Raw genomic sequence first — 22,869 nt, 5'->3', positions numbered from 1 at the left:
ATCGCTTGTTCCGTACCCTTATATACCTAAACTACTCTTCTTCCCCGCTTGTCAGTCTCCTACTCACCATACTGTGCCCCCCTACTGCCCCTCGCCTTGGATACCGGTCTGGCAGTGACAGGATGAAGAGGAGAAAGTAATGGAGGAACTATCAGGAAAAGGAGGAGTTTCGGGGACGGTAACTGTAAGAGATAGAAGAATCAGTAAGAGAATCTATCGGGGAATGGAGGAGCTGCAGCAGGAGTAGTAGCTACATGAGAGATGAGATATCAGCGGGAGTAGCAGTAGTAGTTGCGGCGGAGGTAGCAATTGCAGCGGGAGGAGGAAGTGGAGGTAGTGATGCAGAAGCTGTCACCGAGAGGGGAAAGTGATGGGGGAGCTGTGGGCGAGAGAAGGAGCTGTCAGCTAGGCGATGAAGTGATGGAGGACCTGTCTGGGACTGGACGGACGATTCCCAGGCCTGGTGATGGGGGAGCTGTGTGCGAGAGGAGAAGCTGTTAGAAAGATGAGGAGGAGTTGTTAGAAAGATGAAGAGGACGGGCCCTGGGCTCGAGAGTTTTAACCTGAAAAATAAGCTTTATCATATCTGTCTTCAGAAAACTCTACGCCTAACTATACATTAGGGCATTATCTGGCGGGTTTGATTCTATCTGAGCTGCCTCTCTCTCTCATCACCATCTACAGAATACCTAGACGTTCAACCAGTATTCTACATAGACCAGTCCCGACCAAATTTGGTATGGTCGGGTCGGTCGGGATATATCCCGACCAGGAAAAAATCAGGTCTGGTCGGCCGACCGGTCTGGTCTATGTAGAACATTGCGTTCAACCTCCCACCTCCGCTCTCTCTCCTCTCGACCCGCCGCCGCCGGTGTCAACCAGGCTGATTTTCGCATATGCACTACTAACTCACAAGAGTGGTAGAACCCATGGGTTTGAATAAGGCTCATTGAACGCTTACATCATACTGGGTTTTCTGTCCCGGGCTGATATATCCCATAATGCTTCAAAAAGCCTGCCAGTTTTACAGTCATTGTTGTACGGCAGTGCTGTGCATTTCAACAATGACGATATAGGCCTGACGAAAGCTATGGGGCTTACAAAGTGACAAGGCCGATTTAGGTGATGGAGGTTGTTGCTGCATAGGCATTATGTAGGAGTTACGACATTTTTAGGGAAATGAGAACACTAGCCTTAGTTTAACACAGCCCTTACTGAGGTCTCACGAGTTCAACGTGCTTATAGCTGGATTATACGAGGATTGTTTTATTTTGTAGGCCTATTCAAGCCCCACATAAGGCTAACGACATTAGTACACGGCTCGCTATGGTAGGTATTTAGACTATGGCGAACCATCACATTTCCTGCCCACTCTGGCGAGCCGGGGGTTGAGACCCCGTTACCAGCCAGCACGATGTGGCGCCGTTTCCCGGTTGTCTGTTGCCGCCTGTGATGCTAGTGCTTAGGGCTAGCGAGCCGAGTGACCAACCATGCGGAGGCGAAATTTTGATTGCAAGATCTCCTGGAACACCTATAAAACCCTCGCTCCCCTCCCCCACTCTCCTCTTTCTTTTCTTCTTATCATCATCAGCGAACATACTAGGTCAACACACATATGAGGTCATCGCTCATCTGACCTCAACAATTACACGAGCGCGAACTGCTGCTTGAAACTGCTGTGGTTCTATGTATGGTAGATACTGCTGCTCACCCCATATATATCCTCCCCTCCCCTCCTCTCCCCGCCTCTCCCCGCCTCTCCCAGCCTCTCCCAGCCTCTCCGGCCTTCACCCGGGTGCCTTAGCACAGATTCAACATGACCGGCGTGCTGATAGACATTCTGTTAGTACCTAGACAGTGGGTATCCGCAGCGAGCTAGGTCTACAAGCACACTACGTACCTGCTGTAGGAAGACCAGTGGTGAGGGCGAACGACGGTGAAAGAAAATACTGTGTGGTGGAGTGACAGAGGAGGAGGGCTCGGCGAGAGGTGGGGCTGTCAGCAAGAAGAGAAGTTGTTAGCAAGAGGAGAAGCGTGAGGAAGAAGTGACGGAGGAGCTGTTAGCGAGAGGGGGAGGGTGAGGAGGAGCTGCCATCGAGAGGAGGAAGTGAAGGAGGAGATTTTCGGGAGAGAAAGAGCTGTTAGCAAGAGGAGGAGCGAGAGTAGTTGCGGCAAGAGGAGGAACTGTGGGCGGGAGGAGGAGGAGCTTTCTTCTAGGAATGAGCTGTCTGCAGTGCAAGAGGAGGAAGTGATGGGGGAGGAAGTGATGGAGGAGCTGTGGGTGCCACCGTGCCGGTGAGAGGATGACGTAGTGATGGAGGAGCCATCAGCGAAAGGAAGCAGTGATGGAAGAGCTGTCGGCGTGAGGAGGATGTGAAGGAGGAGATGTTCGGGAGAAGGAGGAGAGGATGTGTTGTTGGCGAGAGGAGGAAGAGAACTTGGAGGAGCTGTTGGCGAGATGAGGAAGTGATGGAAAAGCTGTCGGCGGGAGGAAGCGAATGTGGCCAGTAGTAGGCTGCAGGCATCAAAATTTGTGGGCATGGCGGGGGGAATGTCGGGGGGTACGCATGGTGGGTCGGCCGAATAAGAAGAAAATTCTCCATTTATAAATCGAAGCCCATTCATCACTGGAGCCGGAAGCCTAATGAGCGGTAAGAATCTTTTTACCAACGGATGCCCGAAGAGAGTGGTGGAGAGACATTGCATTTACTACTAATCGCCAGTTTACACTTCAACGCCAAATCAGGCTTCTGTCCAATCGACATATTCAGTATTGGCAGCAAAATTAAGTATAAGAGCCAAATTTGACTATCGTAAACTGGCCGAAATTATTGTCAAACGCCTATTGGCTCAGCTTAGGCCAATTTACTAGCAGAAGCCTGAAATACCAGAGCAAATGAGCCGCATTTTGTGTCAGGAGCCGGTTTACAAGCAGGCTCGCATTTACTTAATAGCGGCTTGCCACACCCCCACCACACCGCAACTGAAGCCACGGCCCACCAGTGATCACTGACCAGCAGCCTAAACGAAGTACTTTCAGTTCCAAACCCGAAGGCTGACGGACTTTGAGGCTTGGGGCGTGCTTACCTTTGCCGCATTTACCACCTTTACCACCTTTACCACCATACCACCTTACCACCTTGCATCCGCCGATACTCATGGCCAGAGGTTGGATCATGGCGGCGCCGAAGAGCCACGAACAGCCATGAACAGCCACGAAAGCCGACCCGATCCCCTCAATTCCCGATCCCCGATCCCCGATTCCCGAGCTATCGGCTCGCTCATCGATAAGCTCATTTCCTACCCACCTACATACATACGTAGCCGCCAGCGAACTCGAAAGTCGAGACTGGTTTCTGGAAGGTGAAGGTGAAGGCTTGCGGATGACGATGGGCAAACATGTACCCGGCTGAATGGTTCTTTCACTAGAAACGCGGGAAGTACGAGCATTCTTCTAGCTATGTAAGGGCTGCGGCATGGCGTGCAGCGTGCTTTGTATTCTCCACCGCTGCTGCCAGTTCACCAACCATCGCCAACCATCACCGATGTCTCGGGTGCCTAGGCTATCCTGTAAAGTTCATTATATGTCACTCGCTACGATATGCGTCGATGCTTTGTTTTTCTCCCTGGGTATTGGAGAAACAAGCTAGACGAACTCTGACTGTTTCGCCCGAAAGATGTGGTAAACGGGTAGTATCTGACAGTGAGACGCCGTGTTTCCGTCGAGAAATCTTTCGCCTCCGCCGGGCATGATAGTTGTACCGCATTCCGCATCAGTGAGCACCGAGCAGCGTCAGATGGATGTGTAGTTAGTCAGGCTGCAGTAGTCAGGCCGCAGGCCGCAGTACTCTACATATGTAGTGATCACCATGGTCCTTCACCGGGCCAAAGTGCGGAGCCAAAGTGCGGAGTCAATGTAGGTGATACGCACCTAATGTACATAAGCCGAGAGGAATGTCAGCAAGAAAGTACATACTTATTTGTAGGGTATACCGGTAGTTAGTCAGTTAGCACGGGAGTTATATAGTTGGCACGGGAGTTGAAACGTGAAACTAGAGACGAGGTATACCTACCTATACTCAAGAAGGATTATCAATTTTCGATGCCGTGTTCTGTTCTTTTCTGTTCTGTTCTGATCTGTTATGTTATGTCAGCCGTACATGCATACAGACCGGTGCGGAATCCGTACTGCTGAGCGAGGGGCTGACGGACTGACGGACTGACGGTAGAATACCAACTTACATCTTCCCCCTCCCGGGCCCAGGTGATGTTACAACTTACAACTGGAAGTCTGGCACAGCGGGACCGTCTCCATCCAATGCCGGCGTGAGTTCGGGTATGTAGGTATCTACCAGCGGCAGAGGACAGAAACGGCCTGCCGCCTGACAACCAAAGATGTGTCAGCATGACTGCCTCGCAGCTTCTCCTGTTATATACGATGAGTCGATGACAGCGGCCGCCACATATGTAGTGCCTACATACAACCCAAGATTGACACGGCACAAGTACAACTTACAACGAGTGACATGGCCGTAGCTCTCTTCACCGATGTCTCTATTGTACCAGGAGGCTCGAGGCTGCATGGCCGGGAGATGGTTAGTTGGTAGGGAGGGTACGGAGCCCCCACATCTCTGGAAAATCAGGGAATCCGTCACTCCAGAGGACTAAGTGGCTGGCTGGCCGCTGGCCATTCCCAACGGGCTCGAGCCCGCCTGGCGGGGCGGGGTGGGGCAGGGCGGGATAGGATCATTTTCGGCAGGGTCGGTGGAGTATGTGTCCCTCATATCTCCAGTCTCCAGGCCTCCGGGCGAGCGTGTTACGGTATCTAGAATCTAAAAAAACTGGGTGGCTGGATATCTTCACTGGGCTCGCCGCGGATTGGATCTGGATCTCGCAGAACCTGAGAAATCGGCCGGCTGCAGTGGGCGTGGGCGCCCGGCGTAGTCACATCGACATCACGGGGTACACCGTACATATCAAAGTGCACCTTTGGCTGTGAGGCTTGAAGCCCAGCGGCGGCGGTTGGGCAGGTTGGCGATACATGTAACATAACAAACGCCCAGTCGGAGAGGATACGAATACGGTGGACTCAGGACTGCGAGGCAATCCAACCGTGCCGGTTCACGGGAATGCCTCATGCCTTCTCCGATATCCACTCCCGCGGCGGGTCACTGGGAGTGGGATTACATACGAGGCAGAGAAGGTGGGTATCACGTTCTCTGTGTAAGCTCCACTTCCGTCGCCGATTCCACCAGAATCGGGGGAGCCTGAAGGAAGTATGTAGGCTGACGGCGAGGCCAGGCGGGGTTTCACCATCACCATCACGGTTCACCGATCGACAAAGCAAGCAAGCAAGTGTACGGCGCCGAGATGGGCGGTCTACCTACGCGTACATACGTGAAAAAGCACAGCGGCGGCATCGAAGGTAATCCCCACAGATATTGTCAAGGTCATGGCACTCCGGTGCGTACGCCGTACATACGTACGGCTGGCCGTGGCTGACGAGGTTTCGTGCTGGTGAAACGAGTCGTCGCTTATTATTGGCACGTTTCGTGCATCGCGCACACAGGAAGAGTACTGTATTTACATAGCTATGTCATGTGCGGGATTATGGGGGGGCATGGTGATCTTACCGATGACCATGCACCGCGTCGTCGGTGCGCGGGAGAGCTTTACGTATTGTACACACATGACAATGGCAAGAAAGCAAGGGGCCAATACTGGCCGGACCCAATGCGAGGATCAGCCACGTCCAGAATCGAAACACAACACGAGTCGAACTGGAAGATCTTGTCCTAGGCCACGACGCAGACGGACCACGCCACTTGCAGCGTGCGAGAAGTTCTGATTCGCTCACTGTGTTCACCCACCCTCCCACGGACATGTGATCGTGGTGAGATATGGCGTTCATCTCGAGTTGCAGCTTGCAGCTTGCAGCACGTTGGGTAGCACTCGTCGGAAGAGCAGCATTGGAATTTGGCACTCGAGCGAAGGACAGTCCAGGATTCCACATCGTGTTTTGACGTTTCGCACCAAGAGAGCCAGCGGGAGTCTGGACACCGATTTCCTCATGGTTGGGATCGTAGCGCCCGATCGCCGATTCATCATTCGATGTATTCCGTAGTGGAATCGGCACCAATGCGGAGGTCAACACGTTGCTGTGTTGCTGCGGCAAAGGCGACATGAGTGCGAAACGTCGAGCATCTGTATGTGCCCCCAGTCCAACAGGCATACAAACATACCGTATTAGAGTAGTGCTGCACGGCCAACTCCTCAGCCTTGGGAGTCTGGCCCAGCATCCACGGCGTCGATGGAACGGAATCCGAAACATTATGCAGCCCAGTCCCAGCAACCAGGGCCAAGGTTTTGCTGGCCATGGTACATATGACCACCGGATCCTGGGCTCGCTGCGGCGCTAGGCATGCTATTGGGCGCCGTTCCACCTTATCTCGTCCTCCCACCGTCCTCGTTGTGTTTCAGCACCTTCTCTCCGCCGCCGCCATTGGTAGCCGCAAGTAGCTAAGAGCAAGTGGCTGGCGGGCCGGAAACTGCGCACGCACGAGAGGTCGCGCGCGAGGAGCCAGTCACCCTCGCCGAAAAATCGCGCCGATTCGTCAGTTGGGTATCAGAAACAGGGTTTTTGGCCGAGCTTACTATTGCAGTTTGACGTTTACGGCGCGGCTGCGTCAAGGTGCAGCATACAGGGGGACGGGAGAGGGCGGCGGCAAACAGAATGGTGGAAGCATCGCAGAGAACACGGCGGTCATGGAGGATGCGGAGGATGGGCACGGAGAACACGGAGGATGGGCACGGAGAACACGGAGAACGCCGGGAATGCATGGAAGGCAGAGAACACACAGAACACGGAGAATACGGAGAACGCCGGGAATGCATGGAAGGCAGAGAACACACAGAACACGCAGAACATTCAACAGGGTGGGGTGCACTGGGTGGGGTAGCTGTCTGTCTGGCGGGAGGTGACTGTGTGCTGCATGTCGTGCCATAAAAAGGTTGGCGGTGTAACAGTCAGCCAACGAGTTACGACAGGTGGTTCCAGCATCAGCTCTTCTAGAATAGACTGCACGGCCGAAACGTGGCGGCATGGCCACCAGAACGCCAACATCCACTGTGTGCACTCTATCGCTGATGGTGGGCTCGAAGCCACTCTCCGATCCACACACTCACCCACAATCTCACTCACACACCCACACACCGACACCCACACACCCATACACCCACACCGGCGGGCTGGCTGCGGCTGGACGACTGCAAAGGAACCCAGCCTGCGAATGCGGCATTCGAACGTTGGGTGGGGGGAGTGGTGTGTGAGTGCACCAGCCCAGCAAACACTTTAAGTACCAGAAGAGTCCTCGCTGGACCTGTGCTCGCACACACAACCCGTTCACGCGGCGCTCTTCCTCCCACACCCAACATGCCGAAACCAAGCGCAATGCTCACCATCCTCCGCACGCGCAGCCTCGCAAAGCGGCCCAAGCTAGTCCGGGACGGCCGGTCCACATCTGCGCCCTCATCCGCGCCCTCATCGCCCATCAAGGACGCGTTCAGCGGCGAGGTGGGAAAGCACTGGGAGATCGCTTTGATCCGCACACGCAGCCTGACCTCGCGGCGGATCGACCTGGTCCGCGACTGCCCTCTCCCCTCCCCCGGCGAAGACGGCGAGGCCCAGCTGTTCCTCCCCGACTACCTCGAGAAGCGCTGGGAGATCGCCCTGATCCGCGCCCCCGAGGAATGCTTCGACGAGATGAACCTGCCCGAGTCCCTCGAGCGGCGGTGGGAGCAGGCGTGGGACCGCGCGCCCATGTGCATCCGCGTCTAGCGCGTAGTCGCCGATGGAATATCACGCAGATGGGCCGATGCCTTCGCTCTCTTTCAAGGCTGCCCGGAATTATTGCTGGCCGTGCGCGGGGAACAGTGCTGGCGGGACGGACGGATCGTGAGAAAGGTACGTGTGTACACTTATACATACATGCCGACTTATACCCCGTCTCTGTCCCTTCCTTGCCCGCGCACTCACACTTCTGCTCGCCAGACCGTAGGACACGATTATCCATTGATTTGTCAATGTCGATACGTGGTTTGGACTCGGGGGAATATGAGCATCACAGAATACTTTGCTAGTATTACTATCACTACTATGGTACACCCCATCGCTCCTCTTTTCCATCGCGAACAGCGTGCTGACCATGCATCAGAAATTTACAAGACCGTGTCGCGAGGGTGGGAGGGTACCGTGGGATCGCGGTGGACCGTGGGATCATGGCTGCACGAATCAACGAATGAAACGAATGAACGAATGAACGAACGAATAATGTCTGTTATGGATGACGAATAATAAATAAAGACTCTGTGAATGAAATGCAACGAATCAGGATTCATGTCCACTCACAACTCCGACTCGTCCTGGCCACTGGCCACTCGTATATCGCTCACGTTGATCCATACCGTAGCTGCTTGCAGACAGATGATGCGTGGGAACCTGGGAAACTGGGAAACAGACGAACGAACAAAAGTCCCATTCGCCGTTAGATGTGCATTTGGTCTCCACGTATGATACCTAGTAGTGATCCACTCTGGTGGCCGTGGCGTTGTGGCGTTGTGACGTAAAGACTCACGTGCTGTCGAGTGATGTCTGGTGACGCGCACTGATGGGATCTTCCGGAGATGCACTGTGGTTCCGACCGGACATCGGGAGATGAAGGACTCGATGATATGATTTGGAAATTCGGAAGTAAGTCTTCACCGGGGGTGGGGGGGTTCCATCTCATTTAAGTTACCTGCTTCTTAGAACTTGAGTACCTAGGTCCAATTCCGAGACCTGTCACCTGACCTCACTGGTTCCTGGGCGAGAAAGCGGATCCTTGTATACACAGACATCCAACCCAATCCTTTGTTTCTGTTTTACTTCTATTCTTCTTTGTGTTTACTTCTACGCAGCGCAGTAGCGAGGTGGATCAATGGAGGGCCGGAACTTCAAAGTTCAAGCAAGAGTGACCCCCAGCTCCCGACTACACAGGTACCTACGCTTCCTCGCTCTCTCGCCCTCTCATATATGCGTTGCAGCCTGCAGGAGTTCTGAGAATTGAAATTGGTTTTTTGGGGGGACGGATCATGCATCCGCACTCGGCTGGTTTTCAGTTCTCTAGGTAGGATGTAGATAGGTATGTAGCCAGTCGTCGGGCGTCGGGCGTCATAACAGATTGCGTCGGTAACTGAGGGCCTTTTCGGGTTGTATGGAGCTGTGTTTTCAGGCCTGGGGTTTCTGACGAGGTGAATGTTGATACCAAAGCTGCAGTTGCAGCTGCAAACTCTGATCGCCCCCGGCCCCGATGAACCCGTTCGGCACCGGGCATCCCAGCTGTTCAACTTTTCTCTGATTACGAGGGGGCTACGAGGGTATATAGCTTCTCGACAGGACCCCCAGCGGACCAGTCCCACGGTCCACCGGCTCTCCTTTCCTCGCCCTCTCGCATAGCAGCCAGAGAGGCAATAAAAAAACAGGGGGATCCAGTCAGAACATCTGCAGCCGAGCGCCCAGACCCCAGTTCCAAAAAGTAAGCAAACAGTACCAGACCAACACACAGAGATACTCTCACCCCCAATCGACCCGCTGTGACTCGATGAATCGCAGAGGAATCGAAATGAGCGATGACCTGATATGTGGGTTGACCTGGTATGTTCGCCGATGATGATGGAAGAAAAGGAGAGAGGAGAGAGTGTGGGAGGGAGCGAGGGTTTTATAGGTGTTCCAGGAGTTCTTGAAATCGAAATTTCGCCGCCGCATCATCGGTCACTCGGCTTGTTAGCGATAAGCACTAGCGTCACAGGCGGCAACGCCAGAAAACACCCAGTAGTGGGACTGAGGCAAGAGGGGGAGGAGGGTGCTGAGGTTGAGGAGCCAGAACCACTCCCGCTACTCCTTCCCACAGCTTCGTTCGTGGCATCTCCTGTCGAAGAGGCAGGAGGCGCGGCGGGGTGAGGAACGGAATTTTCTTTCCCAGCTTTCTTCTTCATCTTCGTCTTCTTTCTCAATCATCTTCTACCGAATAGACGATCAAGCTTGATATATTCTCTTTCGTCTGTGTGTGCTCTCCTCTCGATCCCCCCTCTAGCCTAGAGGGGGTGTTGGCAAAAGAGCCGCCTGCAAAAACTGAACCGGTGGGTGGCGTCGAGATGTGTATAGAAGTGGCTTCGCTCTTTCGTTTCCTGGGGACGCGGCGGCGCCGCAGCGACTGTACTGTCGCCGGGTCTCTAGAGTACCACGGCTCGCTGCAGGGCGCGTAGGGCGCATGGGAAAGGATAGGATAATAGGTAGTATGGTTCATCTCTCTGACAAGGCCCTTAAAGCAATAACCGAGTCAGTTCTTAGATGTGACGGTCGAGGACCATGGGGAGTGAGTCATTGCGATTGCTGGACTTCGCATTTCCGCTCGCGGTAGTATCGTATTTCACAAGGTTCCGGACAAGCTTCGGAAGATCATCACTATAGAAGGAATATCCGATTCGATACTCGAAACCGTCATCTCACCATCGTTAAGCCCCTTGTGGACAGCTGGTCACTAATTTGCATGTGGAGATCATCTGGCACAATGTTTTAAATTTCGCCAACCACATCAATAAGTACCAAATGGCATCCATGGACTCATCGGGAGACATATAGAGTAAACTCGGATAGCTCATCCATCACAGCTTTGCCTTGTTCATCTTGGTCTCCACCTCCTTCCACCAGGGCACGATACGCGGCAAATCCGACTTCACCTCGGCCACGAAAGCCGGCGGTCTCTTCTCCAGGAAAGCTTGAATACCTTCCTTCTTATCTCTGCATGTTGTTAGCTGCTGACCTCCATAGGACTGGGGAAAGGACTTACGGCCCGACGAACAACTCCGCGAGTAGCCTTGAGTCAAGAAGATGCGTTTCCTCGGGCGTCGCAGGTGTATGGAATAGCATAGCTTTGACGAGATATGCCGACACGGCGGAAGCCTGGGTCGCGATCTTCGTGGCGATTTCGAGGGCGCGGGGGACAACCTGCGGTCGATCAGCACCTCGCTCGGCTAGCCCGCAGCTGATGCACACGTACATCCTCAGGCCCTGCCAGCACCTCTGAAAACAACCCTTCGATCAACTTGTCACTTCCCGGCAACGTCTCACCAGTGGTGAGTATATGCATCGCCCGCGAGTGCCCGATGAGCTTTGGTAGGAACCACGAGCTGACGGCTTCCGGGACGAGCCCACGCCCGACGAAGGGGAATGCGACTTTGGCTCGCGCGTGCGTGATGCGGATCGTGCACGGCAGAGTAATGGTGATGCCGACCTAGGCGCGTGAATGAGGACTTGTAAGTACTCGTGCATACCTACGGACCGGGAGTGTCGGTGGAACGGAGAGACGTACATACCCCTACAGCGGGACCGTTGATGGCGGCGATGACAGGCTTTGTGCAGCGGTAGATGGCGAGGGTGACCATGCCGCCCCTTGAAGTTTTTCCCGTCAATTTTACCCGTTTACACTCGGATCGAGGAAGAAACGCACTCATCCCGATGCTGCTCGAATGGCTGCTCGTTCGTACCTAGCAATCCGGAATTCAGATCCGCGCCCGCACAGAACGCTCGTCCAGCACCCGTGAGCACAATCACGCGCACCCGCTCGTCCGCTGACAAGACGGTGAACGCGCGCTCCAGCTCCAGGGCCATCTCTTTCGTGAATGCATTGAGATGCTTGGGCCGATTCAGGGTTACGACCGTGAGAGCTTGCGGATGAAGGTGATGCGGCACCGGCGGAGGGAGTGGTACGTGGGATATGGCGATGGTATTGAAATGGAGGAAGCTGTAGTTCTTGGGGACAGCGGTCGACATGGTGAGTGGGGTGACTGGTTGATATTGGGGGAGTCAGGTTTGAGCTTCGTGACGTGGGGTGCGGGTTGATATAGTTGTCGCGAGCTTCATAGCTGGCGATATGGTGTTTGCCGAGGTACCCTGGGGAGTTCTGGATGCACATGCGCCTAATTAACAGGCAACTGCAAGTGATTAGTGATTAACTGCCGAACTGATGTTACACGACGGACGGTTCCATGGGAAAAGAAGAAGCATCGAACGTTCGCACGTCGCACTGTATCTACGAGTAGATCTTGCGCTGTTGCGCTCTAGCGGATATCACGTGCATTTCGTACAAGCTCACATTCTCGCCTGGCACTAAAAGCTGAAGCAAGGTGGCATGTAGTTCAACAGAGGAGGATACTATTGATTCCATTGACTTCTCAAGAATAACCGCCTACTTCAATTAATTTCAGGAACTAATGGGATGGTATGTACTCAACATCACCGCAGGTGAACACGATGTAGCGTACGCGACTCACGATAGAGAATTGCGGACCGAATGTTTCGTATCGTTTCGACAGTGTGGCTTCTTGCGGCAGTCCTGAAGTATGGTGGACTCTAGAGTCAACTCCCTACGATTTTCGTTGTTCGCGGTGGGTGTCCGGACGCATTTTTAGACGCTCAGTGCGTAGGCTGTGAACATGTGACTGAAGCCGGTACAGCGGCTTGCGTTGAAATCAGATTCGCACCCGTGCTTAGCCTTTGTAGAGACATAGAGACATCATTGCGTGCACTGTCAGGTGTAACATGTATCTTCTCGAGTTGAACTTCCATCATTGATGCTCCTCGGTTTTAGGCTTAGCTTCTATGCGAAATATGTCTTTTGAGCGAAGGTATCATGCCCGGGCTGGAGCTAAAAAGGTATCCAGTGCCCTCACCAGCCACAGCAAAAATTCTGCATCTTACGCGTCGATGCAACGAAGACAATGCAACTTGACAGACAGTGGGGTAGAAAAAGAGAGAACCCCGAGGTATCGTGGTATTATCATCGAAATAAATTTACTGAGGATTTGCTTGCATTTCGTAACTGTCTAATGGCCAATTTGTCTCTAGTCGCGCGTTGTGAACAGCGCAGACCAGATGAGTGCAATTTGCACTTGAGTCATAAAAGTCACTGACTCGCCATGCGCACATCTAGTGACTTGTGTGTCACTAAGATGGATTGATTCATCACTAAGATAAATTGACCCGCCACTAAATTTGATTGACTCGTCATTGAAATACCAACTAAGATTTTACTTCTCAACCGATGGAACACATAACCCACGGAAAAATCGGTATAAAAGTTGGGAAAGCAGCACCATAGCAAGCTTCAGGGCTTCAATAAAACAAAATAGAAAAGAATTCATTTTCTCTCTGTCGAACTCTCGCTACCCAGTCGACTGCTTAAAAAAAACTTGGTTTTGTACTCAGAATTAGGGTGGCGGTGCAGCGGGCATCGCATACCGACGAGATTTTCGAACCAGACTCTGAACGCCTATCGCCACCTGTCGCCGCCATAATAAAGGTTTGTGGGTCAAACTATGTCCCTGTCATGGTATTCATGGTATATAAAAGGATGCCCCCTGCATTCCATGGTATATAAAAGGTACTCAGGTGTAAGGGTAAGTGGTGTCTCACCTTGCGCTTATAATTTGTAGAGGTAGTGAGGCACGACCTATTGACTGCTCCTAGTACTCTCGGGGATACCGGCAACCCAATAGTGTGCGTCTCGTGTGAAAACGATTACGCACGTGGCATACAAAGCTACTCTGGATCAGCTTTAGGATATCGGAGCGGTTTGGCGGATCGTTACCGGTATGTACCTAAAAAGCTAAGCACGGTCCTAAATATCCAAAGACCATATGGATTACATACCTAATCCGTCCGGTGGGGGTGCGCGGAGGGTGTCGACACGACGGCCACCTCCATTTGACGCAATTCGGCTAAGCTCGGTGTCCATCCACACAGTCCTCCTGGACACATTCCGTTGCGACGAGATTCCGCGCTCGGTGGCCGTATGCTAGTGAGAGACCTTCCGATGTCTTACGAGAAATGTAGAAACGTGATTCAATCGAAAGGAAAAGAGGTCTATGAACTTTTGGGTATATCTGTGGTGTTGAAACTTGAACAACAGACGAACCGACAGTGTTCTGCATAGACCAGTTCCGACTATATTTGGGTATGGTCTGGTCGGGTCAGATATATCCAGACCATAAATTTTCAGGTCGGGTCGGGATAAGTCTGGCTAAGAAACAACATTTGACGTCGGAAGTGCTCTAACTACCGCCGGGAACTAAGGAAATTTTGCGGCTGATAGAGTTAACAGGTAACCCGACGTCGGCCGACCTAATTAGACCTAGCCGAGTGGGTTCTGAATAGAAAAGCAGCAACGGAAAACATTTCAACGTCCAACGACCGCATCGGGTTTCCCCTCCTTAACGCTTAGTCCTAGCAGGTCCCTGCAAGGTCTCTCTCCCCAAATTCAAGGTCCCACTCGGGTCTCGATAAGGTCTCCTCTCCAACGCCCACCGATGACGCCCAGCCGACTCTGCCTTCGCGCACTCAGTATGTAGAAATGAAGTATGTAGTCAGCACCCCTACCAACCTTAACCCAACCACACCCCCATAGGTACACTGTGTCCACCCACCAACAGGCACATACCATATAGCTTGTTTGGCCGGCGAACTTGAACTCTTGGTACGACACAATCTATACACGAGAGTGGCGCGTCTCGGGAAACCACCACCGTGTCAATCACTTGTTTCGCAATACATCATACATACTAATAGAGATTTTCGAGGTTCACCGGCCGCGGGTATCTAAATGGTGCAATGTCGATTGTAAGATGGTGAGCGGGAGTCCAGACAAGAAGTGTCACCCGCCATCTCCGATCAGATAAGATAGCCGACGAGGCAGCGATGCCGTCCTTGTCTTAGCAGTGGCAGGCCGCCTCCCTTCTTTGTAACAATCAATCTTCCCCGTTGGCCGGAGGACTGTATTGTACATGCGAAGAGGGCTGGCTCGGGAATTCGGGATGGCCTCCCGAGTCCGAGGAGGCTATCGGCTATCAGCGGGGGTTGGATGCTGAAATAAGAGGTACTCGGCGTACTCTACTCTGATAGTTTTATTGTCGTATCTGGCAGTCGGCTTTCTATATCTGGCATCTCGGCCTTTGATACGAAAGACAGTTCTACCTCTATTTCTATTTGTTTTACTTCTCGTTCGGGCACTAATTTGTGCGCCAAGTGTCAAAACCAAATACAACTGAGACATTACCTCTTCAGTGAATTGATACGTTATGTTTCAGCGAGTCGTCGCCAGCTGATCGTAAAAGTCGTGGGTTGCAACAGGCCCGAAAATGCGTGCATGGATACGACGCCGCAGAGCACAAATGTCGCCGGACCATTGGTTCAGCAACTATCGGTAAATCGCTGCATGTAAGTACAGTACGTATGTGCACCAACAACTCCGCATACAATCAACCCCGCAGCCAGAATCGCATAACACCAAAGCCAGCCCGCCCCTTTCTTTTGTAATCACAACCGGACACCACAGCTTGGATTTTACCTTCGACTCGATTCATCGCCCCAACATAGCCCGCAATGACTCCTCTTCGGAGTGTACTAGGAAAGCGAGATCGGTCACCGGAGGAGCCGTCGGGCCGACCACGCAATGCGCAGCCAGATCCACTCAGGGACGAGCGGGAAACGCTCCGCAGCGGCGGTAGACCACGCGTGACGGTCAGTACCGCCCTTCCGGATACCACTGAGAGTTGGAGGCTGCCTAACTCAGATCTACATAGCCGCTGGAGGAGCTAGATAGCCCCGATATTGGCCCAAGCAGCTTACTGATTCCCATCGCCCGAGCAACCGACAGTCGCAGCAGCAGCACAATCGATAGCCATAGAGTCAACACGACAACAATCAGCACGAACAACTCTCGTATATATGAGCACTCGAAGCACAACGAATTCCAGCACGTAAAATTCGATGGGCCTGTAGGGCTTGGTTCGCCAACCTCTTCTTTGACGGCGGAGCAATACTTGGCTAACTCACATCGTCTTTTTCTAGGAGGAAATACGACGATCCACTACACGCAAACCCAAGGAGCCTTGGAGAAGTTTGGTGAGTTAGAGGAAGCCGCTCCAATGTGATTCTCCATAGCTGATTTACGGTTGCGGTAAAAGCCGAAGCGCACTGCGCCGACGGTGCCGCCTTCAACTCGCGCCGATTGGAACACGAGCCTACATGCCTAAACGACACCCGAGTAGACCTCCTTAACGACATTATGCGCTGGTCGGATAATCCCGACGATGCATGCATCTTCTGGTTGAATGGCATGGCTGGCACCGGAAAGTCCACCATTGCGCGTACGGTTGCTCACAAGTGGGACCTCGAGAGGAGACTTGGGGCAAGCTTCTTCTTTACGAAAGGTCGGGGTGATCTGGCCAACGCTTCGAAATTCCTCTCCACCCTCGCCTACCAGCTGGCACGTGCGCGGTCCCACGATGTCTCCGGCCTTGCCGCTCACATAAGCAAGGCTATATGCGACAACCCCGATATCCTCAAACAAAACCTTAAAGAGCAGTGGAAAAATCTCATCAGTCAACCACTCTCTCAGCTGAATGATGTACCACCTCAATCATTATTACTAGTCGTCGATGCGTTGGACGAGTGCGCCGGGGAGAAAGATACCGAACTGCTCCTTCAACTGCTTTCTCAGGCAAAAGCCCTCGGCCCCGTGCGGCTGAGGGTTTTCGTAACCAGCAGACCGCCAATTGCGATTCGCTTCCGTCTCAGCGGTATAGAGAGCACTGCCTATCGAGAGATCATCCTTCACGAAAACCCCGAGTCCGTCAATCCCGACATATCCACGTTCCTCCGACACGAGTTCGACACCATCCGGATGAATTGTGACCTACCCGAGGGGTGGCCGGACAAACCAAGCCTGGATAATCTCGTTCGGAAAGCAGGAGGACTATTCATCTATGCTGCAACGGTGTGCCGCTTCATCGGGGACATCGACGAAGACCCGGAAGAACGTCTCACTTCCGTGTTGAGTGACGAAACTATGGAGCACGGATCGTCAACGCAACAACTCAATTCGATGTATACCACTCTCTTAATAAGCGCAGTGGTCGAAGGTCGCGAGCCAGAGAAGAAACCGGAACTCTTAAGGCGATTCAAAAGGATTATTGGATCTATTGTGATCCTTTTCGACGCCTTGACTGCTGATGCTCTTGCTGGGCTCTTGTCCGCTAAACTGTGGAAAGTGAAGCAGACGTTGCGGTCTCTGGGTTCTGTATTGCAGTATGGTTCCGAAAGCGACAGTGTTCCCATCACGCTTTTACATCTGTCATTCCGTGACTTTCTATTGAACAACCAGAGATGCACTGATCAGCAGTTCCACATAGCTAGCGGCGATGCACACGCGCATCTTGCGGCGAGCTGTCTCGATTTGATGTCAAGACGTCTTAAGCAGGATATATGTTCTCTAAAACTTCCGGGTAGCCTCACAATCGAAGTGGATCGTTCTGCGGTAAATCATTTCCTTCCCCAAGAGGTTCAATATGCGTGCCGGTTTTGGTTCGATCATCTCCAGCAAAGTAACGTCGAACTCCGTGACGGCGATTCCAAATCACTGCATAAGCTAGTCCACAATTTTCTGAACGAAAACTTCCTCCATTGGCTCGAGGCTCTTAGCCTAATGGGAAATATCTCCAACGGAATTCTCATTGTCCGCACTTTGGCTTCCATGCTGCCGGTGAGTGCTCCGAAAACTCCGAGCTTGTTTTTTTTCCCCGGCGAGATGCGCCTAGTACAGGCAAGCCAAGTTGCAATACGCACGATACCCGTTCGCTTTGGAAAGGGCTAGCCTCTCAGCACAGGCCGATTTCCTCTCCGGAACTTTAGATGGGTGCGTCTTTCACGGATAGTCTTGCTGACGTCGACTGAAGTCCGACGCCGATTATCATCTACGTGCAATGGCTAGTGATGCGGTGCGCTTCGTGCTCACTTTCGGATCGATCATCGCGATCGCACCTCTGCAAGTATATTGCTCTGCTCTGACGCTCAGCCCAAAGAAAAGCACACTCAAGGAACATTATTCGAATTGTGTCCCCGCCTGGATCACACAACAGCCAATGGTTCCCAACGTTTGGGACCCGACAGCGTTGCAAGTGCTCTGTGGTCATTCGGACGGGGTCGGCGCAGTGGCTTTCTCGCCTGATGGCAGGCTCATCGCATCGGGGTCGCGCGACAAAACCGTCCGGCTCTGGGATCCAGTGACGGGGACCTGTTGTGGCACTCTTGAGGGCCATTCGGACTGGGTCAACGCAGTAGCTTTCTCGCCTGATAGCAGGCTCATCGCATCGGGGTCGGACGACAAAACCGTCCGGCTCTGGGATCCAGTGACGGGGACCTGTTGTGGCACTCTTGAGGGCCATTCGAGCTGGGTCAACGAAGTGGCTTTCTCGCCTGATGGCAGGCTCATCGCATCGGGGTCGTTGGACAAAACCGTCCGGCTCTGGGATCCAGTGACGGGGACCTGTTGTGGCACTCTTGAGGGCCATTCGGGCAGTGTCACCGCAGTGGCTTTCTCGCCTGATGGCAGGCTCATCGCATCGGGGTCGTTGGACAAAACCGTCCGGCTCTGGGATCCAGTGACGGGGACCTGTTGTGGCACTCTTGAGGGCCATTCGGGCAGTGTCAACGAAGTGGCTTTCTCGCCTGATGGCAGGCTCATCGCATCGGGGTCGTTGGACAAAACCGTCCGGCTCTGGGATCCAGTGACGGGGACCTGTTGTGGCACTCTTGAGGGCCATTCGGGCAGTGTCACCGCAGTGGCTTTCTCGCCTGATGGCAGGCTCATCGCATCGGGGTCGTTGGACAAAACCGTCCGGCTCTGGGATCCAGTGACGGGGACCTGTTGTGGCACTCTTGAGGGCCATTCGGACTGGGTCAACGCAGTGGCTTTCTCGCCTGATGGCAGGCTCATCGCATCGGGGTCGTTGGACAAAACCGTCCGGCTCTGGGATCCAGTGACGGGGACCTGTTGTGGCACTCTTGAGGGCCATTCGAGCTGGGTCAACGAAGTGGCTTTCTCGCCTGATGGCAGGCTCATCGCATCGTGGTCGTTGGACAAAACCGTCCGGCTCTGGGATCCAGTGACGGGGACCTGTTGTGGCACTCTTGAGGGCCATTCGGGCAGTGTCACCGCAGTGGCTTTCTCGCCTGATGGCAGGCTCATCGCATCGGGGTCGTTGGACAAAACCGTCCGGCTCTGGGATCCAGTCACGGGGACCTGTTGTGGCACTCTTGAGGGCCATTCGGACTGGGTCAACGCAGTAGCTTTCTCGCCTGATAGCAGGCTCATCGCATCGGGGTCGGACGACAAAACCGTCCGGCTCTGGGATCCAGTGACGGGGACCTGTTGTGGCACTCTTGAGGGCCATTCGAGCTGGGTCAACGAAGTGGCTTTCTCGCCTGATGGCAGGCTCATCGCATCGGGGTCGTTGGACAAAACCGTCCGGCTCTGGGATCCAGTGACGGGGACCTGTTGTGGCACTCTTGAGGGCCATTCGGGCAGTGTCACCGCAGTGGCTTTCTCGCCTGATGGCAGGCTCATCGCATCGGGGTCGTTGGACAAAACCGTCCGGCTCTGGGATCCAGTGACGGGGACCTGTTGTGGCACTCTTGAGGGCCATTCGGACTGGGTCAACGCAGTAGCTTTCTCGCCGGATGGCACGGTGCTGCAATTAATATCATACGACGGAACCGTCCAGCTCAGGGATGTTGATACGCATGATGTAATCCAGGCAGTCAATGCAGGGGGAAACCCTTACACAATGGCTTTGTTTTATGTCAGTAATGGCTGGATTTTCCTAGGAGCACGTAGGATATTTTTACTCCCCCCTAATTACCAAACTCGCTGTTTTGCCGTGCGAAACAACACCATCGCCCTCGGAGGTGTCTCCGGTATCGTTTCATTCTTGAAATTTGATTCTGCCTCTGTTCCAATCGGGTGAGCACTTCCAAACGAATAGAAATCAGTATTTACTAATCACTTCAGGTGATATATCGGATCTTAAGCCTTGGAGTTTGGGTGGCGTTAGGTTTTGTGATTCCCAGTTTTGTCATCGTGGCAATCGCTTGGTCTGTTTCGATGATAGATTCAAGGGCTGCTACCCGGGAGGGAATACTGCAGGAATGAAATTCATGTGGGGTGGTAGTGTTTCTTTGTGGCTGGAATATTTTGTGGTACGTCCCTTTTAGTTAGTGATTTAAACGATAAGGATAAAACGTAATCATGCTCCGGGTATCTGCTAGTATGCCCGCAGTATGTTTGGAGAGCGAAGTGTCGATGAATATACCAGTACCCACAAGCTGTGCAGCTGACATTCTTTAATCAAGCGAGCATCGAGCAGGCGCCCATCATCAACACGGCTTGAACCAACGGAGAAAGTGTCAGGACTCAGGGGGCGAACGCCGAACAGATCGTACCTATATGTATAATGTACGTACATATACAGCGGGGCTCATACCAACAGCAGGTATATAGGGACTTTAGCTGAGCGGTAAAACGCGGCTCAGCATCATGTGTACGGTGTGATTAGATTACGGTGGGTCATAACGGTTTCATCGCACACCGGATGGCGAAGTGGGGGTACTGAGCGGATCGTAACGCGTCAGTTCGTCGCATTGCGAGGTTTAATTTGTCAACGGCTTTCTATGAACGCGAATTCTAATACTTCTTTGCTGCGCGGAATCGGTGATGGAGTGCTGGGTCCGACTCCGGCTCCCGCTCCCGCTCTGTGTTGGATGGCGGGATATTCACGTATTATCACTCGACTAGCCTCAATGGTGGTCCGGCTGGGCTAGCATCCTTCTCCGATCAGTCGCATGCCGGTGAGGATATCGCAGCAAAGTGCCGTGGTGAGAAGGAACATATATAAGATGGAGCCAGATCCAGCCACTACCTAGATCTTCGGGAGTCTGTGTACGATGCCTCACGAAAATTGAAAATCGTTCAATTTGCAGAATCTGGTCGCACCCATCCCGGGTCCGGTGGAGACAACCGTCGCTACCTCAGTAGGCACCGTACTCCACTACCGCCGGCCCTCCGCACGGTCTCCGTACTTCCAGACTGGATGTTGGCGGCCCATCAAGGCTGTTCGCGATGCCATCGGAGGGAGGAGTCCTGGACTGCTGAACTACCTTGTACATACTTAGCTAATTGATCCGTGGTCTCGCCCATTTCTTTATCCGTCGGTCGATGACGACGGTCGATCGTTTGTGGGCATTTTGGTCTGTGGGTAACATGAGCTTTAGTTAGTGTGCGGCAGGGGTGCGGAGTCTTGAGAAGTTGAGAGTCGTGGATTTAAGGTTTTCGCGCTTTGTGGGTTGTAGGGATATTAATAGAGATAAAGACATATAATGTATGTAGTATGCTATGATTATGAAAACCAGGAGCTACTTCCGCCATCCTGCTGCTCCTTTCCCTTTTCCATGTCACTTCTCTCCTCCTCCACATCCTGGAAAAGATATAGTCACTTTCCGAACTCGATCGGCGTATCTAACAGATCTCTTGCAGTATTACGTTGGGGGAAACTATCAATTTTTAGATCGAAATAGCATTCTCTGTTGGTCGGCTATGATCCGATGGCCTGACGCCCTGGGGAACTCCCGCAGACCTCAGTAATTCTCGGGCTGCAGAGTCTGTGCCCGGAATCAAAATATACCCCGATTCTCCATCACTACATAAGCCACACCTTCCTTCAAGCGGGACCTTTACCTCGACCAGTCATGGCCCGTTCTACTAAAGCAGTCCTATCAAATCGTTGACCACGATGGACCGCACGAAATGACGGCCGGGCACCGATGGGACGGGAAGGCGGACTATTGAAACACCTGCGCCATGTTCTTCAGCAATCGCCCAAAACGCACGCCGAGCTGTTCAACACGGCGTAACTCGTTTCCAGCCATCGTGTGCATGATGTCGTCGACGGTCATGGTCCGATATTGAAAAACCTCGCCCAACTTCATCCTTCTACTCCTCTTCCTCTTGCTCTTCCTCTTCCTCTTCCTCTTCCTCTCCCTCCTCTTCCTCTTCCTCTTCCTCTTCCTCCTCTTCCTCTTCCTCTTCCTCGTCCTCCTCCTCCTCCTCCTCCTCGTCCTCCTCGTCCTCCTCCTTGTCCTCCTCGTCCTCCTCCTTGTCCTCCTCCTTGTCCTCCTCCTCCTCCATACGACCACAACCACTACCACAAACACTACCACAAACACTACCACAAACACAACCACAACCACAACCACAACCATCACCGCGCCCACAGCAACGACCACCACGACCTCCAGTTACTCAAACCCATCAGATATCACGAACCTAGTACCTAACACATAAAAGCAGTAATTGATCCCTTCATCCGATAACAGTGCTTATTTATGCTGGTGCCCGATCTTGATCACCGTCTCGAACACCACAGCCAAGCCTGTAGGGGATCAACACGAGACGCAAGCCAGGATCTGAATTTCGTTTCCTCTGCCTCTAGGAACAGCTCATTGACATCATTTAATTCCACAGATGTGTCCCCATCCAGTCTACAAGTTCGCCTGCGACCACGTGGTGGCCTCCGCAATGGCGCTGTGGTGCGTTCCCGCTATTACTGCTCGCCGTGGCGATCTCCCGCTCGCTTCGGCTCCCGGTGTCGTCCTCGAAAAGGAAGTCACAACTGTTTCCCGTCAATGCAGTAAATGTCTGCAGCACCAGGTCGACCAGCTCAGGTTGTCCATCGCTCCGCGGCGCCGTGCTAGGGGCAACATTCAAGAACTCATGGACACTATCGCGTCTTACACTGACGAAATCAACGAGAACACGAAGCTGGGCTGTTAGGCTTGGGTCATAACGGCGTACGTTTTAGGCAATGGTCACAAGGTCAGTAGGGGAATTTCAAGTCTTTTACTGGGTTCATGATCTGTACTTGTTCCGTCCTCTTGCACTG

At 53.1% G+C, this 22,869-nt stretch overlaps 4 protein-coding genes across 4 annotated transcripts; 2 read left to right on the top strand and 2 right to left on the bottom strand.

Annotated features, from left to right (window-relative positions):
* Nucleotides 1-4,079: 4,079 nt before the first annotated feature.
* On the bottom strand, nt 4,080-6,824 carry BZA05DRAFT_476365 (uncharacterized protein; the record flags this gene model as incomplete). The annotated part of the gene is made up of 2 exons (XM_051488245.1): nt 5,883-6,824; nt 4,080-4,137 (listed from the first exon to the last, which is right to left on the bottom strand). Exons 1-2 carry the CDS (start codon nt 6,329-6,331, stop codon nt 4,080-4,082), a joined length of 507 nt encoding a protein of 168 aa, XP_051336593.1. The 5' UTR covers nt 6,332-6,824.
* Nucleotides 6,825-10,515: 3,691 nt separating this feature from the next.
* Nucleotides 10,516-12,009, bottom strand: BZA05DRAFT_407457 (ClpP/crotonase-like domain-containing protein). The gene is made up of 5 exons (XM_051484633.1): nt 11,547-12,009; nt 11,413-11,488; nt 11,097-11,330; nt 10,887-11,044; nt 10,516-10,837 (listed from the first exon to the last, which is right to left on the bottom strand). The coding sequence occupies exons 1-5, from the start codon at nt 11,867-11,869 to the stop codon at nt 10,702-10,704; spliced, it is 927 nt and encodes a 308-aa protein (XP_051336592.1). The 5' UTR covers nt 11,870-12,009; the 3' UTR covers nt 10,516-10,701.
* Nucleotides 12,010-16,082: 4,073 nt separating this feature from the next.
* BZA05DRAFT_342136 (uncharacterized protein) lies at nt 16,083-19,899 on the top strand (the record flags this gene model as incomplete). Its single annotated transcript, XM_051481022.1, has 2 exons — nt 16,083-17,636; nt 17,830-19,899. Coding segments are annotated over 2 exons (3,624 nt in total), but the record flags the coding sequence as incomplete, so codon positions are not given.
* A 2,552-nt stretch (nt 19,900-22,451) lies between these two features.
* On the top strand, nt 22,452-22,760 carry BZA05DRAFT_447704 (uncharacterized protein; the record flags this gene model as incomplete). The annotated part of the gene is made up of 1 exon (XM_051487179.1): nt 22,452-22,760. The coding sequence occupies one exon, from the start codon at nt 22,452-22,454 to the stop codon at nt 22,758-22,760; it is 309 nt and encodes a 102-aa protein (XP_051336590.1).
* Nucleotides 22,761-22,869: the final 109 nt, after the last annotated feature.

This window comes from Tricharina praecox (genome assembly GCF_024521635.1).
Source record: "Tricharina praecox strain CBS 144465 chromosome Unknown BZA05scaffold_25, whole genome shotgun sequence".
Lineage (NCBI taxonomy): Eukaryota > Fungi > Ascomycota > Pezizomycetes > Pezizales > Pyronemataceae > Tricharina > Tricharina praecox.
The sequence above is the reverse complement of the archived record's forward strand: the minus strand, read 5'-3'. Positions and strand labels throughout refer to the sequence as shown.

Coding starts and splice junctions, on each gene's coding strand:
- BZA05DRAFT_407457 (XM_051484633.1), bottom strand. CDS start 11,869: ATGTCGACCGCTGTCCCCAAGAACTACAGCTTCCTCCATTTCAATACC. Junction 11,489..11,546: donor TTCGAGCAGCATCGGGATGA/GTGCGTTTCTTC, acceptor AAAAACTTCAAG/GGGCGGCATGGTCACCCTCG. Junction 11,045..11,096: donor TGCTGGCAGGGCCTGAGGAT/GTACGTGTGCAT, acceptor GATCGACCGCAG/GTTGTCCCCCGCGCCCTCGA.